Source organism: Pituophis catenifer, unplaced genomic scaffold (genome assembly GCF_029215685.1).
Source record: "Pituophis catenifer annectens isolate HBS135680 unplaced genomic scaffold, rPitCat1.0.hap2 SCAF_4, whole genome shotgun sequence".
NCBI lineage: Eukaryota > Metazoa > Chordata > Lepidosauria > Squamata > Colubridae > Pituophis > Pituophis catenifer.
The window spans coordinates 37,038,901-37,057,971 of NW_027256884.1; the positions used below are offsets into that span (position 1 = coordinate 37,038,901).

The following is a 19,071-nucleotide window of genomic DNA, read 5'->3' on the forward strand; positions in this document are numbered from 1 at the left end:
GACCTGACAATATTGGTATAGATATTGAGATAAATTATTTTTGCATCTAATTCTCTTTTGCTCTCATGTCACACTTCTAAACTAAGTGCATGGAATTAAAGGAGACTGAGCTCACAATCCTAAGGACCCGTCCACTTCCTCAGGTCCAACAGATTCAAACCATTGCCAGATAACTGGGTATGACTCTTTCTCAAACATCTCTTCTAGACCTGTGACAAGGTCAGAGTCCAACTAGGTGTGAATTTGAGCAGCTTTATCCACAAATTTGCAAATTCCTCCACACAACCTGCAAAAGATTAGAGTTAATCCCTTACGAGGATCCATACCTGAAACAGAGCTGTAGGGAAGCAATCTGCAGATGCAATAAGAATGGAGAAGTATTGCTGCTTTGCTACCCTTACTGCCACAATGTAGACCTTAATACGGTAGTAACTCTAACCCATGTTCAGTTGAGCCCGTCCTTTGTTGAATGCTTTTCCTTACATTTTCTTTACTCATGCCAGAATACTGGGAAAGATCTCTAATTTTACATTGAGGTTTAGAGAATGCACCAAATAATTAAATCTTGGACTTACTTTCTTTAATCTATAGCAAATGACAGTTCAGGGAATAGAGCAGTATCTGTCAAATGTCCTATTTAGCAATAGAATGGGTACACTTAGATCTGAATGTATCAAATAGCTAGTTATACCAGTGAGTTTGTATGTCAGTCTGAATTCTTGGAATCATAAAATATAGGCTTGTAAGATTTTTAATGTCAGTGCTGCTAATATTTATGTAATATTCCATTTATGACTAGGTGATGAAAGAAAATGTGTACAGTATAATGTACACATGCCCTGTGTATCTACGAAACTGCATTCTGCCACCAATAGCCTCTCATCGACCGGTACCTCCCACAGAGAGGGGCTCTTCCAGGTGCTGTCAGTTAGACAATGTCGGCTGACGACCCCCCAGGGGGAGAGCATTCTCTGTGGGGGCTCCCACCCTCTGGAATGAGCTGCCCCCAGAGATTCGTAGGATTCCCGACCTGCGTACCTTTCGTCGCGCCCTAAAAACATTACTATTCCAACAAGCAGGGCTGGCCTAAATAATAATAATATTTTTACTATTTTAATGAGTTTTTTTATTAGAATTTTTGGCCAATTGATTTAATTGTTTTAAATTGTTTTTAATTTTTATACTGTCATGGTTTTATTTCTGGCTGTATACCGCCCTGAGTCCTTCGGGAGAAGGGTGATATAGAAATTTAATAAAAATAAAATAAAATAAATAAAATAAATATATTGAAAGCATGACAAATGTATAAGAAAATTAAAATATTTGGAAAATCCTTCAGTGTAGAAAATATTACACAAGTTCTACTGAGTTCAGTTATTAGACTTCATATAAAAGGATTACAACAAAAAGAGGAAATCATTTAACCTTTGTCTTATGTATTTGTTTTATCCATGTTCATGATTTTAGAAATAGTCTAGTAAAGAAGCATGAAGGAGAGAATGAAATGAAAACAAATGGAGTGAGTAAATCAAAGAAAGAAGCTGAAACTACAAGATTCTTGGACTTGGAGCAAGCTCTTTCCAGAAGCAAACAGAATGGAATACATCAGAAAGACGTTTCCATTTTTAATGGACATAGTCATAGTTCCAACAGTGCCTTAAAGATGCAGGATGGTTTGCTACACTTTGACAAAAGTGTTATAAGTAGACTGTCTCCTGTGCAAGAAGAATTGAAAGAAAGCACTGATTTTAGAGACTGCTCTACGCAACATTTGCAACAAAGCAACAGAAATACTGAACTTTTAAGAAATGTGCACAGGACTATGAATAATTCATCTTTTTCATCTTTGCACAGTAATATTAAAATAAACGGTGCTCATCACTATAATGTTAAGGGGCCTTCAAGCACAAAAAGCACTACTTCAGTACCTGCTCCTAGTAAGGAAGATAATTCACCTTTGTCCAAACCTTCTAATGGCAATTTCATTTCAGACTTTTACTCTCGTTCAAGATTGCATCATATATCTACGTGGAAATGTGAATTTACAGAGTTTATCAACACACTACAGAAACAAAATAATGCTAGCTTCCCAGGAAGAGAAAAATTGAAAAAAATGAAAGCAGGACAATCTTCAATAAATAAAGCTGACTTAGGTAAAAAAAAAAAAATTAAAAATTATATTTAAAAAGTTGTCACACACATGTTTTTCAGTGAAATAATTGATATTTTGGTTAGCTATATTTCTCCTTGGTATGGTTGTTTTGGTCAAAATATAAATATTTCAGAATTGGTGTGTATGGCATAAAAAGGTAACTGAAGATAAGGTGGGAGATGTTAGGCAATTTGAAGTTTTCTGCAGTTTGATGTTTCTTTTATATTTTACTAAAAGGTAATGAAGAATCAAGAGATAAGTTTTAAGGTTAAATTTTTAATTTTACTAAAAACAATGGATAGTTGTTTAGCCAGAATTAAATTGTCTGTTTACTATTCTTTTACTAGATAGTATATCCTTCTTGAATTCAGCCAAACATCAATGTTGCATAATGCATGTGGATATGGACTGCTTCTTTGTATCAGTTGGTATCCGAGATAGACCAGACCTAAAAGGTTCGTATTAATATCTAAATCATATATTCATTTAAATAGATGTTCATTTTTTTAAAAAATGAATGTTCAAAGTCTATTGTTACATAGATACTTAATAGGTATCTATGCCACACACTGCTGGTTCATGTTTAAGTGATCATCCACTAAGGACTCCAAGGTCCTTCTCACAGTTATTGTTTTTTGAGCCAGGTTTTGCCTAACCTGTACTTGTACCTTTGGTTCTCCATTGTGTGAGTCAGTTACTCTTGTTGCTGGATCAGGAGATTTTGATCACTGTCAACCACAGACATTTCCTGATTGTATTAATACAACATCCTGTACATAGAGCTGCTCTTAAAAAGTATATGGAACCATTAACTAGTCCAGAGTGTAGTGGCACACACAATACTGAGAGAATCTAGATTTACCCATGGCACAGCGTTATGCATAAGTTGCACTAGCTTCCAGTAGCAATTCAATTATCACATTTAAAGCCACACACGTGCAAGAATAGATTACTTATGGAACCACTTCGCTTCAAATACTGTAGTTTCTATCCATTTAACCAGATTTGACATGGTGAGTATGTTCCAGTCTCTTCTATGAAATAATTTGCCTTCAGGACCCAGCAGATGTGTCTTCTCTACTTCTACCCTTACCATATTGAACAGCCTCCCCAAGAGATTATGAACCTGCCAGCTTTCTAGAAAGCTATGAAAATCTGACTTTTCCCTCTGGAAAAGGACAGACAATTAGTAGACATATGCGTTTGGGGAACTTGTGAATTGGATCTTGTATCCTATTACTTTTTTTCAGTGTATGTTGCTGTTTTTATAATAATTTTTGAATTTCTCACAGGTTTGGCAGCCATATAAATTTTCTAAATAATACTAAAATGAATAATTGAGATCTATAAAATAGAAACAAATGGAATATTTTCAGTTTTGTAAAAATGGATAAAGTGTGATATGTCTTACGTTTTAATTGTAATTTGCAGGAAAACCAGTGGCTGTTACAAGTAACCGAGGATCAGGACAAGCTTTGTTACGTCCTGGTGCAAATCCACAACTGGAAAGGCAATATTATCAGAATAAATTGTTGAAAGGCAGAACAGGTACAAATCTGTAGTTTTTGAAATTGCAAAAATAAATACTATTGAATTTGTGGATTTGTCATTTATACTACCCAAATTACTATAATATTATAATATACTTTTAAATAAATGTGTTGTATTTTTAAAACTGTATGAAAATATACCATCCATTTTGAAAAAAATAGAGGTGTAGAACTATTTTCAATTATGCTACTATCAATGAGAATGCTTCCCTTAGAAAGAAAGAAAATTCATAGTGGGAACTTCCAGTAGCAATAGCCATGCTTTAGACAAAATATCACAGTCCATGAAGGATAACTATGGATGTTTCCAGATTGATAGATTGTTGTGTCACCCATATTATTTGCTTAAAACATTTATATGGCTGCTTAGCATGCATGTCATGACTCTGAACTATGTACATCAATAAAATCAAAGAAAAAAAAACAAATTACAATTAAAACCAAAAATATCAAGAAAACAAAGCAAAACAAATTGATATACTAATGGCACACAGTTACAGTCATTAGTATACATTCCATCTCCCAAAGAAAATAGGTTTTAAAGCCTTCCTGAAGATTGACAATGTTGGGCCAATTGAATTTCAGATGGCTGGAGGAGTTGTCCAAAGACCAAGCACTGCAACAGAAAAGGCACTCCTAACTTCCATCAGATGACATTGCTTCAAGGAAGGGACCTAGAGTATGCCCATCTTGTTAAACATGCAGGATTGGCAGAAAATAATCATAGGTGGTTCTGCAAACCACCGAAACATGTACCCTGTAGGACTTTATAGGTGATTATTAGCACCCTGAATTGCCTAAGGGAGATAGTGTAGCTTGAAAGTAGTAAGAGTTTCCACATTTATAACTACCTATACTGCATTTTGATCCAGTGCAGCTTCTGGATGAAGGAATACATTGCAGTATGCAGAATACAGAATACATTCATCTGCAGTGAATACATTGCAGTAATCTGGCCAGAGACAACTAAGGTATGAGAGATCCTGACCAGGCCTCCCAATTAACACAAAACTGGAATTGTGCAAAGGTTCTCCTGGCCCCAGTCGCCACCTGCTTCTCAAGCAAGAACTGTAAATTCAGGAAAAGTCCCCACATTATGCACTGGTTTTGAATGGGGGATGTAACTCTTTATAGAAATAATATTAGAAAACCTTTTGATCCAGGATCAGAGAGGATCAAAACTCATAGCCACTCAATCTTGGTAGGACTAAAGCCCATTTTTCTCCATTCTTGCCCCCTTGGCCTCCATTCATTAGAATGAAATCATGACAGCATCACTCAGATCTTAGAGGAGTATCTCAATGAAGTAACATCATCATACTAGGGATATTCTATTGCTAGAACATGTATAAGTGTTCCTGTGTATATTGGATTAGGCAAGAATGCAGGTGTACAATCTATACCTTACATCTATGCAAAAAAGGTGGTTATCTCTATTATTTTTTGATTATTTGTAATTAGACATAAATTAGCGGGTCATACAAGATCATTCTGTGAAGATAATAAAATCAATGGACATTGACAGTTAAAAGAAAATTAAATTATAAATTACTATCATGATGTTTATTAGATCAATCTAAAGTGTACAAAATAGTGTACAAGCTTTTAAGCTTCCAAGAACTTTCAGATCAGCAAAATATCTAGAAAAAAATGAAAAGAAAAATGTGACCTGCCTTTAAAACATATTTGCATATTTGTTCTTTAGTAGAAACTAGAAACAATATCCAGGTTTGCGGATCAGTCCTCTTCCTATACAATATCTGTTGAACCTTGGATAGTATAGAGAAAAATTAAGGTTCAAGGCTATCTATCTATCTATCTATCTATCTATCTATCTATCTATCTATCTATCTATTTATTTATTTATTTATTTATTTATTTATTTATTCAATTTATATACCGCCCTTCTCCCTAAGGACTCAGGGCGGTGCACAGCCAGAATTAAGAACATGAACTACAAATATTAAGAACAATTAAAATATATATAAATTTGGCCCAAAAATTTAAAAATCACAACCAATTAAAACATTTTAAAAATTTAAAAATTTCTTCTTAAGCCAGCCCGGCTTGCTGGAAAAAGTGGGTTTTAAGGGTACCGCGGAAGGCACTGAGGTCTTGGATTCTCCTTATCTCTGGGGGCAACTGATTCCAGAGGGTAGGTGCCCCCACAGAGAAGGCTCTCCCCCTGGGGATCACCAGCCTACATTGTTTGGCTGATGGTACCCTGAGGAGGCCCTCTCTGTGAGAGCGCATGGGTCGATGGGAGGTCGTCGGTAGCAGCAGGCGGTCTCGAAGATAGCCATGCCCTATGCCAGTGATGGCTAACCTTTTTGCCATCACGTGCCAGGAGAGGGGGCGGGGGGCGCATGCGCACATGCCCATGCGCATGTGTGCGCAACCCCCTCCCCCCCCTGCTCCTGGCACATGATGGCCTGGTAGGCCCGTTTTTCTTTCTTACCTGGTTCCAGATCCTTTCTGTGTATCTGGGAACGGCGAAAACAGCCTTTCCCACTCCCTTGGAGGCCCTACGGAGGCTGAAAAAGCCCATTTCCCAACTCCCGGTGGGACAGGAAGTGACATTTTTTGCTGTCCCCAGCCTCCAGAACCTCTCTAGGAGTCTCTAGGAGCCTCTCTAGGAGTCTCTGGAGGCTGGGGACAGGAAAAAACATCACTTCCTGTCCCACTGGGAGTGGGGAAATGGGCCCTTTGAGCCTCCATAGGGCCTCCAAGGAAGTGGGAAAGGCTGTTTTTGCCATTCCCAGATACACAGAGATGATCTGGAGCTAGGTAAGAAAAACAAAACGGGCCTTCCCCCCCCCCCCCCCCAGGCCCTCCAGAGGCAGGAAACAGCCTGTTTCCCTACTTCTGGTGGGCCCAGAAGGCCCTAAAATCAGCTGGCCGGCGCGCGCAGGCGCCCCAGAGCTGAGCTGGCATGCCCACTAATATGGCTACGCGTGCCACCTGTGGCACGCATGCCATAGGTTCGCCATCACGGCCCTATGCCATGGAGCGCTTTAAAGGTGATAACCAACACCTTGAAGCGCACCACCGGGAGCCAGTACAGCTCGCGCAGGAGCGGTGTTACATGGGAGCGCCATGCTGCTCCCGTCTACCCGCGCTGCTGCGTTCTGGACCAGCTGGATCCTCCGGGTGCCCTTCAAGGGGAGCCCCATGTAGAGAGCGTTGCAGTAGTCAAGGCGAGAGGTGACGAGGGCGTGAGTGACTGTGCACAGGGAATTCCGATCAAGAAAGGGCCGCAACTGGCGATCAGGCGAACCTGATAAAAGGTTAGAGCCGTCAGATGTTCCTCCAAGGACAGCTGCATATCCAGGAGGACTCCCAGATTGTGAGCCCTTTCTGTGGGGGCCAAAGACTCGCCCCCAATAGTCAGTGATGGAGTCAACTGACTATATCGGGATGCTGGGAGCCACAGCCACTCAGTCTTGGAAGGGTTGAGCTTGAGCCTGTTCCTCCCCATCCAGATCCACACAGCCTCTTTTTTCCCCTCATGTACCAAGCTATAGAAGGCAATAAAACCACAACATCACAGAATGATTTATTTATGAACACAGCTGCCAGAAGATGGCACTAATTTAAATGAATTCAACTGTGGATTAAACTACTTTTCTGCAGAATGTGTATATCAATTACCATTACCCTACATAACTAGATTCAATATATCTTTGAATGCCAGGTGTTAAGAACAAACACTTCAGAAGGCCTGTTTTCATATTTTCAAATTAACTTTTTGGAAACCTTGTTAAAATTGAATGCTAGATGATATGATCTAGCATGGCCACTTGCTTTTTTATGTTTTTCTATCAATAAATCTTATAGCTTTTTTCTTTGTACAATTAGTGAGTTTAGATATTTTTTAAAATAAGAAATATCTAATAGCAAAGTCAAGCTTCATCCAAGACAGAAATTTTCCATTTTTTCAGTGTTGTAAATATAGAAGCAAGATGATAACAAATTATATGATAGCAATTTTATTTGATATTATCTAATCTCAAAACTGTATGATCTATTGCAAGATATGTACTTGAGATCTTCAAGGCAAGAGTAGAAAGTGTTATGTAAACAAAAGCTGCAATAATTGTTTTTTGTTTGTTTGTTTGTTTGTTTGTTTTTTGGCTGTTAAGGGATGATAGTATTATACAGGCAGGGCCACATCACATGTCAAAGATATTCCAGTATTTGCTTTGTTTTGTTTTTTCTGCATTTGGAACTTTTGGAGGTATTCTTTGTTTTACAGTATTTACATTGAATGTGCCTTGTTCAAAATTGAAAATGATGGAAAACTGTGCAGCCAGATTTCAGCTGTCATATTCATATTTTTATAGTTCTTCACTAGATCTAAATGTTTTGCTTTTAGTAAAGCTGGTAACAATTTATATTTTAAGGATTTTATTTTGAGCAATAAAATAAACATTTCATAGTTTTTTCCAGCCAATTCTATTGAAAATACAGATAATCCTTGGGTTACAATGGCAATTGGGACCAGGATTTCCATCCCATCACTAAGTCCTAAAGCATGATATCTAATGACTTCACTGTTTAGTGACTGAAATTCGGGCAGTCCCGGTTGCTGTTATGCGGACCGTTAAGTTAAGACCTTCTGTGACTATGATGTGGGAAGAGGCAGAACCTCCAGGCAAGCAGAGCAGCATGTGAGATCTATGGGTCAACTGGGGTAGGTGCTGTGGGTGGGCACTAGGAATTGTTGGGCTTGCCTCAGCATAAGACATGAGGCAGCACTTCTCAGTGGTGGTAGCCTTCAGCAGTCTCAATCTGCTACCACTGCTTCAGCTCTCTATTTCAGGCCCAGCACCAGCCAGAGTGCTATAGCAAGCCCAGTGCTGCAGCAAGCCTCAGCAATGCCAACTAGTTTCAACCCCAGTACTGACCTCAAACCCCAGCAGCACTGGTTACCTCAAGCCCCAGCAGTGCCAGCATATCTCAAGCCCCAGCACTGAGGCAAGTACCAGCAGTGCCAGCTATCCATAAGAGCTGGTTTAATGTCAACTGTCCAGTTGGGAAATCCAGAAAAAGAAACTCCTGAGGTATTATTTTTACCAAGAGTATAAACTTTACTGAATAAATCCACATTGGCACAGAAGAAGCAGACCAGCTCTGGCTTCCTGCACAAAAGCATGCATAATTATTCCCCCTTTCCCCACAGGTCACCCATAGTCCATTATGTCCACCAATCACTTCTATTCATTTTGTTGTGAGAACCAGCCAGCCATGCTGTGACATCTGCTCTGGGTGTCCTGGGGGGGGGGAGTAATGTCTCATGGGAACCAATGATGCTTGGATGCCATTCTCCTCACTCTTGCATTCCAATCCACCACCACCATATTCTTTGTCAAGCTGCAAGCAGAACAGAATATAGTTGAAAATTTGAGTCAGTCTTGACACCTTGCTACAGCAAACCCGCATAGCCTCAAGCTCACATTTGCTTGTGTGAGCTTGAGGCTAGCACCAGTATCAGTCTCGCAGTATCAGCCATGAGTCCAGGATGGATGGCGATACCGCTGTTGTTATTGGGAGTTTCTGTTAGCCCTGAAAGATGCTACAGCAGACATATGAAGCCTTGTTTGTGAATTTGGGTCTCAAGAGTTAGCCAAGACTGCTTGCCTCCCTCCCTCCCTTCTATGTAACAGTATTCCTACTTGAACTTCTTGATTCTGTGATTGAAATGGCAATAAATGTCCCTAAATTGATAGTCCTTGGGACATCATTCTGTATTCTTCTCCCAGAGTCAAAAATGACTTAAGAAAGTACCACATTTGATTTTGTTATTGTTGTTATGGGACATTGGAATATGATTAGGTGTTGATGGATGTTACATCAGTCTCTTGCCATGGACAGATTACTTCCTGTGGTCCTGAAGTTCTTGAACCTGTCCATTGCAAGGAAGAAGTGCTAATTTGATAATCTCACCCCAGGAGACTGATAGACCCAGTGGGGTTTTAGGGGGAACTCATCAATATTCCTTTAGCGCTAGTACATGCTTTTCTAGAGGCGTTAGTCATGGCCTGAAGTGAACATGCATTAAGAGTCTTGGAATGGACTGTTCTTGTATGGACTCTCTGTAATAGTGGATCTGCAACACTTCAATTACTGCACTTCAACTACATATTATGGGCAAACTGCCCAAACATTTTCTTTCCAGGTGCAATTCAAGATATTACCACCTTTGAAGTCTTATAAAGCATGGATCCAGTTTACTTACAGGACTGTCTCACACTGAGGGTGTTTTCCTCTCCCAAAGATCAAATATAGGGTGAGCACCCTCTCTGTTATGTCATCTGGCAGGAGTTTGAAGGCTGGATTTCTCTGTAGCAGATGCTGCCCTATAAAAAAGCCTCCCTGAGATCCAGAAGTCCCTTATTCTCTTAGACATCTGGAAGGCTGAAGACCATTAAGACCTGGCTCTTCACCCAGGCATTGGGCTCGGATGGGAACTGAATCCAGTTCATGTATATTTGGGGTAGGAGTGTTATGGTGACTTGCTTGTGCATGATGCTTTTTTAAAAAAAATTGTCACTTTTATATGCTGTGAGCTGCCCAGAGTTATTCTATTTAAGATGGACAGCCCTATATCTATTATAAATAAATAGATAAGAGTCAATTTTAATATTTGAGCAAACTAACCAAACAGTGAAATATGTTTGTGTCTCTCTGAACCTTAGAGATTTCTGTGATTCTATTGTACCTTGTCTTAGAATAGATTCCTTTTCATTTTGGCAAATACCACCTTGAGCTAGTGTCTGGCATAATTAATATAGTATAATCTTTGTAGTGCCACAAAAGCCCCACTCTACCTGGATTTCCATTTTTATTCATCTTATTGAATAAATTCTATCATAGAAGACATAAAGTTTGTTTTATCTTAATAATGTAGGGTCAGAAATAGTTCATTTCTGAGTTAACAGGCTCCACGTTATAAAATTGAACAAAATGTCCTGTATTGTTCAAAAATTCTTGTATACCAAAGGATTTCCATGGTGATGCATGCTGTTTTATAAACTTACATAAGGTTTGCATTTCCAAGAAAGAAAAGAAAAAATTAAGATTATCTCTCCCCATTCATATAGTGGAGAATAAGATTATTTATAATTTAGGCTCATAGGTTTTTTTCTTTTCTAGGCAAATAGAATCGTGGTGGTTTTTTTTTAATCTTTTGCAGGTAGATAATTCAATTTTTTAACTGCATATTTTTTCACAATGCCTGCATTTTTTTGCAGTGTGTATTTACTTGCAGGTATTTTAGCTTGCTACCTGTTAGAGAAAAGTGAGAAATTCAAGAATTTATTGCACTGTGGAATACTTGATTGGCAATATATGTTATATAGGATGGTAGGCACTGAAACAAAATAAAAGCTTTGGATGGGCAGATGTTCAAATGTGTTTAGCGTACTGATGAATTCCACTCTAATAAATCATCTACATACAACAGAGTTCATTCATGTGTAAGTGTGAATGAAATCTAACCCTTAATTTATTACACATGACTAATCATGTTCTTATAGAGAACAAATATCATTTATCAGTACCTCATATTCTCCATACTTTTGTTCTGGTGATCTTCTCTACAATCTACTAGATAAAGTTGTTTTAAGGGTCAGTGAATTTCTTAGTGTAACTTGATTCAGGTATCTGCAACATCAGCTCCATCTTTACTACCTGCTTATTCACTGAGGATTGTCCTTGCTTATATTGCCTCTTTTTGGACAAATTGATTTTCATAAAGAGATCCAGGATTCAATCTTTAATAGTTTTTATACATCAATTGCATTATTCTACATTTGATGGCATTCTTCTCTACTTCTATCTTGGAGTATATCTTTAAGGGCAGGTACAATAATTATAATGTGTTGACAAAATCTGACACAAAGACAGAAGGAATTAAACGTACATAAAGAATGAGTTATTGTCTTATCCACATCTGCCAATATTCTCAAGCCCAATATCTTCAATTCTCATTCTAGAGAGCAACAATTTTTTTTTATCACACTTTAGATACAGATTTATTCTCAGCGATTTCTTTTTCACAGACTTGGTCCTGGCCTCTGATTTCTCCATCCGTTGCTCCACATTCACCATGCGTCTGTCTAGTTTCCCAACTTTTGATGAGAGGTTCTCTACCTTGCCTTCCAGTGAGAAAAATGTGTCTTCCATTGCCCCTGAATTACATGAAGTGACTTCATCAACTTAAGGGGGGATCTGCTGTGCTGCACTGTGGAGGAGCCCATCGAAGTCATGAAGATAGACAAGATGATGACATCATCTAATGCCAGGGCAGAGAAACAGATGGACTAAGGACATTGTTCTTGTTGTTCAGGGCATAATTTGCTCTAATTTGCACTTGCAGATATGTTGGACAACTTGAATGACACTGCCATCCGAATGATAGTGATGAACTATCAAAGATAGCAGCTTGTCCATGTTCTGTCTCCCACCTTTCTCATCCACTACATTCTTTATCTTGAATACCATTTGTGAAAATAAGTGCACCATAAATTTCACATTCAAGTCGTTCTGTATTTTTTTTGCAACCTTCAGAAGTACTGAAGAGGAGAAAACACAACTCTTCATGGTGTGTGTTTATGTGTAAAATAATCCAAATTACCATATTTTTTTCTTCTAAAAAATATTAGAATGCTAGAGTAGGACTTCCTTTGTACTTTTCATGAGGCAGGAAATGGAGGAGGAATATTTGCATCTATTACATTTTTCTAGCAAGAAGTAATTATAAGTGTGCATGCTTCTCACAATATTTACCTATATAAGAATAGAAACTTCCCTTGTTTTTGCATGTTATAGTACTGGACTATTCCTTTTTATTCATACTTGGTATGCAGTTCATTACAAGAGCCAATGTTCTCCATAATTCTGCCTAATTTGGGCAGAAATTGGGCTTTATAAAATATATTTGGGAGAAATAATGACTAAGATATAAATCATACTATCAAAGCAAATAATTGAAACATTCTGACTTACTAGCATGCTTAAGTGGATGTGCATTACCTATGAAACTGGCATATTTTTGTGATTCTATTTTAATAACACATACTAGGTTTATTTCCATTTTCATTAAGATTTTTAAAAGTCCTTTGGATTAATATGTATATCATTTTTTAAAGAATGGGGTTTTTTTTCCCATTCAAAAGGGGAAAGAATTTTTCTCATTTCAAGAAGAAAGTTTGTTATTTCAAACTCTACAATATTTGTTATAATGTCACAATCCTTTACATGCCTGTTTGGAAGTAGATCTAGTTAAATGTTATAAAGTTTACACCAAATTAATTTGTAAAATGGTGCAGATTAGTTTATATAACCAGGCTTAAAATGAGTAAATTTATAAACATTTCTTTCTTAACAATAACTAAGATAGTAACAATTTGAGTCCTGCCACAGAAAAACAATTGTGGGAAATTAAAAATGCTGCATGGTTAGAATGCAGTATTGTCGCTAATTCTGCTGCCAGTAGTTCGATTCTCACAGGCTCCAGGTGGATTTAGCCTTCCATCCTTCTGAGGTTGGTAAAATGAGGACCCAGATTGTTGGAGGCAATATGCTGACTTTGTAAACCACTTAGGACTGTAAAACACTGTGAAGCAGTATATAGATCTAGGTGCTATTGCTATTGCTATTGCTATTGCTATTGCTATTGCTATTGCTATTACTGGTTGCAGAGTTAATTGACAGATTTTTGTTTGGATATAGCCAGCAGCAGCATGCAAAAGATTCCGTATGCATGGAATTCTCATAAGTAATAAGTAGGTTTGTCTAATAGTATTTGCAATGGCATTTGCTGTCAAACATATCTTCTGAATTTCCTACAGTGAGACATACTAATCTGTACAAATATAGTACATTAAATATGAAGACTGATATCAAAAACTATCAAATTGATCTGCATTCTGCAATGTGTATTTTATTGGGCATTGGTTTGTTATATAGTCTGTAAATTATTTGATTTGTTAATGGGGATGGACGGAGGGAGGGAGGGAGGAAGGAAGGAAGGAGATGAAGGGAAGGAAGGAAAGAAGGGAAGGAAGGATCAATTATCAAGTTTTAAAGTACATTAAGATTATACCCTGTTGCAGATTTCTACATATACAAAATATTTTTCTTAGGTAACTTTTTAATTATTGAAAATCAAATTCAATTTAAAATGTAAATAATGACTTAATAAAATTATTTTCAAATAGATATTGATGATGCTGACTTAACAGATGATGATAATCAAGATTCTGCCGAATTGAGTAAAAGTGATTTTAGTGTTTCTGTGTCATCAATGGCAGAAATTGCATCTTGCAGTTATGAAGCCAGGTAAGAGAAAATTATTTCTTGTCAGTTGGAGGTTGCAGAATACAGTCTTTCTCTTTAAATAGATAAAGCATATTTATTTAGTTGGTTGCTTATTAAAGCATTTTTTAAATATTCTGACACATTTGTAGGAAGACCTGAGCTTTAGCTGTGCAAGTTACAGTGGGAATATTATACTTTGTGAGTTAAGGTATATATTTGCCACTATATTATGTAACATAAATAATTGAATTTAAAAAATAGAATGAAATAGTTTCTTAACTACTTAATATGCTTCATGTAAGATAATTATTTTAATTTCATTAATTTATGATTTTGAACCCCTATGGAATTGTTTTTTTTACTTAGGCAAGCTGGTATAAAGAATGGAATGTTTTTTGGACAAGCAAAACAGTTGTGTCCAAATCTTCAAGCTGTTCCCTATGACTTTCATGCATACAAAGAAGTTGCACAAACTATGTATGAAGCATTGGCAAGGTAAATGTTTCATATTATATAAGTTGTTAAAATATTTATCTTAGACAAATAACTGCCAAAAGCTTTTATAATTGAATTCTGCTGATTGCTTTGTAATGCAATTTGATAAAATATTATGTGCTATTTATTTTATTATTGTACTTATGAATTTATTAAGAATCACTTCAGCAATGTACAAATATCCCATATTTTTCTACTATTATTTAACTTTTTTTTCTATAGCCTCATCTCACAAAAGCCACCCAAGCATTTCTGAATAACAGCTATTCCAAGATCAGATTACCTTTTAATCTCAGCAAAATAGAAATTTTATTACAAAAGATATTACTTTTAATTACAAATCAAATAAACATACTTATTTTAAGCTTAGTTAAAGCCAAGTTCCATTATTCTACTTTCCAATCTTGGTTTTTATTGATGTCTGATTAAACAATCAGATGTAAATATGTGAAAAATAGTTGAAACAGCTTCAGATTTTATATTTTATTTTTAAAATGAAGTATCTAATATGGCTACTGCCACTTCACAATACAGCATCTCATATGGAGAGATGGGTGGCAAATAAATTTAATAAATAGGTATCTATATTTTAAAATATTTTTTTCAAAAATTGGAAATTTCCTATATATTGGGCTTTGCCTGTAAAATGTATATTTGTAAATATGATTAATTTTGAGTAACTTAATTTTGTTCCTACTATTTCTTTTTAATTCCTTGACTTTGTTGATAGCTATACTCATAACATTGAAGCTGTCAGTTGTGATGAAGCACTGGTAGATACCACTGAAATCCTCGCAGAGACTGGGTTGACATCAGATGAGCTAGCAAATGTTATTCGTACAGAAATAAAAAACAAGACCAAATGTTCTGCTTCAATTGGAATTGGTTAGTAGATTGTTTAGAAATGTTTATTTATAAGTAGATTATTAAGTAAAAGCAACATTTTATTTCCATAAAGTATATGCATTAATCACAGAATTAAATGATTTTATGATTAGATATTAGAAATTGGTGCTTAGTCTAGTTAAATTTTCCTCCTTTCTTCATTTATAGAAGATAATAAATAGAAGCTAAATACATACTGCCTTAGAGGCTTTTATATAATACCAACTGCCTTCTTTTTTAGTATTTTTCTCATATAAAGGGACACAGTGGAAATACTTGTAATATTTTTTGCATCTGACACTCATATATTCAGCTTAATGTCCATGGGTAAGGTCAGTTAAATGTGATCTTTAATCACATTCAGTTAAGCACATCATACTCCAAACAGCACTGCTCCATTTCCCAATCCTTGCAAAGCATTTTGCGATCAGCCATGGAATTATCCATAGAATTATCCATAGGCAAGGAATATCATGAGCAAATTAATGCTCAATCCAGCAAACAATAAGTAAGTTGTCATTCAGTCAGTGCCTTGTGGCAACTAGCAACAAAAATATTTCCCATGTTTTCAGATAAATACTCCTGGGTGTATTTATCTGGACATTTGTCTTGCAAAAGATTTGAATTGTTGATCTGAGGAGAAAGTTCCACTTGTCATGGTTCCATTATTCTAGCAGTTAGGTAGGTCACAATTAGTGCGAGTTCGATAACAAGATATTCAGTTTAATGCAAATTGTAAATTAATACCAGTTTAGGTTTAGTATGGCCAAAATTTAATTAATATACTGAGATGTGGATAAATCACTTTACCTATGTATATATGAAGATTTCAGGAAAGAGAAAACAGTTCAATCTATGCTGCTAAAATATTTTTAGAGGTAATAAAAATGTTTTTAATCAGTGTAAGATTGTTGGAATGATTGTTGGAATGATTATTAGTAAGAATGATTATTGGAACTGAAATAACTAATTCTACCTAAGATGATAATCATCATGGTGGACCTGAACTATAATTCTACTTTTGCTGATGAATAAAATGGTCTTCCATAGGCTCCCTATGGCATATGGCTAGGAGTTCCATTATAAAGTATCCTGCCTTTCTTCTTGTGTAATGTAGGAAAAATATTGAATCTTCAAACTGGTTGAAATACGGCTTTAAAGCAATATTGAATTTTTATAGGTTCAAATATTTTACTGGCCAGACTGGCAACTCGCCGAGCAAAACCTGACGGACAGTATCATTTAAAGCCTGAAGAAGTAGATGACTTTATCAGGAGCCAGCTAATTATACATCTTCCAGGTAGCTTTTTTCTACTTTATTCCTTCTTAATTTTCTTCAGAAAATTAGGAGCCTGGATAGCTCAACAGACAGAGCTCTGTAATTTAAGACCAGCTGTCTGCAATTAAAGTAAAATTGAATCCCGCCAGGCTCAAGGTTGACTCAGCCTTCCATCCTTTCTAAGGTAGGTAAATTGAGGACCCAGTTTGTGGGGGCAATAAGCTGACTTTGTATAAATATACAAAAGGATGAAGGCTATTGCTTAACACATTGTAAGCCGCCCTGAGTCTCCGGAGAAGGGCAGCATATAAATCAAATTTAAAAAAAAAGAAGTCTTTATCTTTATCTACAGTTACTTTAGCTCTACTTTACAAAAGTAATGGGTGATTAACAAATCAAAGTGGCTATTTTCTTTATAGTGAAGATAAAGCAACATATATAGATAGCATTATCCAAATTTTGAATATCATTCGCCTCTCAAATGAAAGGTTGAGAGTTCAATCCAAATAGCGACAGATGTTTCTCTCTTAGGGCACAAAGAAAAAATATCTCCTGCAAACTCCCTATGGCACGGGTGTCAAACTTGCCATGTCACGTTGCCATCACATAACATATTGCAATGTTTTTTCCCTTCGCAGAGCTGGGGTGGGCTGGCCTGCGTGAGACACATCTGGGCCGCCAGTCTGACATTCCTGCCCTATGACATCAGGAAAGGGCATTTGACCAGTAAATCCTCAACTTCATCCGGTCGCCCTGACCAGAATAAAGGGATTATAGCATCATAAAAGGGGAGGGGTTTTCAATCCAAATTTTGAATAGCAATCTGATAAATTGCATGGCATATCTTTTGCATCCTGAGATTATGTTAATCTTCTGTATATTTAATAAATATTCAAAACATCAAAATAATAGTATTCAGCCAAAAGAAGTCTAGACAAAAATACATATTTAATTGATTAATTATGTGCCATCAAGTCATTTTTGACTCTTAGCAACCACATATATAGATTTTTCTCCGACAATCTATCCCCAACCTTTTCTTTTAAATTTCCCAAGGTTGCATTCGTGGCTACCTTCCTGCAGGTGGTCCTCTTCTTTTTCCTTTCTCCTTTCTCACCATTAGATATTTTTGCAGAGAGTTGGTTCTTTGCATTATATGTCCAAAATTGGATAATTTGAGCCTGGCCTATGGCCAGTTATAAAAATGATTTAGTCAATATTGTTTATTCCGTGAAATGTAACTTTTTTGTATAATTGTAAGCAACAGTGTTTGAGTTATAAAATTACCATCACATCTGCTATTTTATAACATTTTATGCATTTATACAATACACATTTCAGTTTAAATAGTGTAACAATGATTGTTAAATGAATAATTTCTCTGGTGTAGAGTTCTAATACAAAAATACGTTTTTTATTTTGGGATTTAGGAGTTGGAAGAACAATGGAATCTAAGCTGTCATCTATGGGGATAAAAACTTGTGGAGATCTACAATGTATCACAATGTCAAAGCTTCAGAAAGAATTTGGACCAAAAACTGGACAAATGCTATATAGATTTTGCCGTGGTTTGGATGACAGGCCAATTCAGAGAGAAAAAACAAGAAAATCTGTTTCAGCTGAGATCAATTATGGCATAAGATTTTCTCAGGTAAAAAAATTAAATCAAATTTAAGTGAAACATTAATCGTTTCAAAATGGTCTATAAGATTGCATGTTACTGGGCTGTAATTTCTTTGTTCTAATTCCTTATTAATACTAAACCTCTTCGGCCAAAAAAATGCTTTTAAAAGTAAAAAAAAAAAAAAGCCTCTGATGATCGCGCTGCTCAGCTGGGATCGTCAGAGGCTTTTAAAAGCATTTTTTTTTCTTCAGCCAAAGAGGTTGTAGGAAAAAAAATGCCTTTAAAAGCCTCTGGCAATCGCAGATGATTTGCCTGATCGTCAGAGGCTTCTAAGAGCATTTTTTTCTGCAACCTGTTCAGCCCACAGAACCGGTAGTAAAAAAATTTAGAACCCACCCCTGAATGGAATGGAATATTCTTTATTGACCAAGTGTGATTGGCCAATAAAACTCTCAGTGTACATACAAACAACAAAATAATATAATCATAAATTACCAATAATTAAAAAAATAGGAAAGATGAGAAGGATAATAGTAATACAGCCCTACTACATGGGTAAATATCCTTAGACATAAGACAGTGCTGTGGTAATTAGGTGTTCAGCAAAATGATGGCATGAGGAGCAAAAAATTATTTAGTTGTTTTGGCATGCAATTCCCTGTAGCAGCATCCCAACGGTAGGAATTGAAACAGTTTATATCCAGGATGTGAGGTTTTCTTAGATATTTTCTTAGATATGTGTGATAAGAACAATGTAGATCCT

General features: G+C 36.4%; 1 protein-coding gene across 3 annotated transcripts in view; it reads left to right on the forward strand.

The window, feature by feature from the left end:
- Positions 1 to 19,071, forward strand: part of REV1 (REV1 DNA directed polymerase) — a 47,492-nt gene that overhangs the window by 15,598 nt on the left and 12,823 nt on the right. For all 3 annotated transcript variants that reach the window (XM_070943358.1, XM_070943360.1, XM_070943359.1), the window contains 8 exons: positions 1,468 to 2,153; positions 2,500 to 2,607; positions 3,584 to 3,700; positions 13,926 to 14,046; positions 14,392 to 14,520; positions 15,251 to 15,405; positions 16,586 to 16,705; positions 18,115 to 18,335. In XM_070943358.1, coding sequence (XP_070799459.1) covers positions 1,468 to 2,153; positions 2,500 to 2,607; positions 3,584 to 3,700; positions 13,926 to 14,046; positions 14,392 to 14,520; positions 15,251 to 15,405; positions 16,586 to 16,705; positions 18,115 to 18,335 — 1,657 coding nt within the window. The remainder of the gene's footprint in view (positions 1 to 1,467; positions 2,154 to 2,499; positions 2,608 to 3,583; positions 3,701 to 13,925; positions 14,047 to 14,391; positions 14,521 to 15,250; positions 15,406 to 16,585; positions 16,706 to 18,114; positions 18,336 to 19,071) is intronic.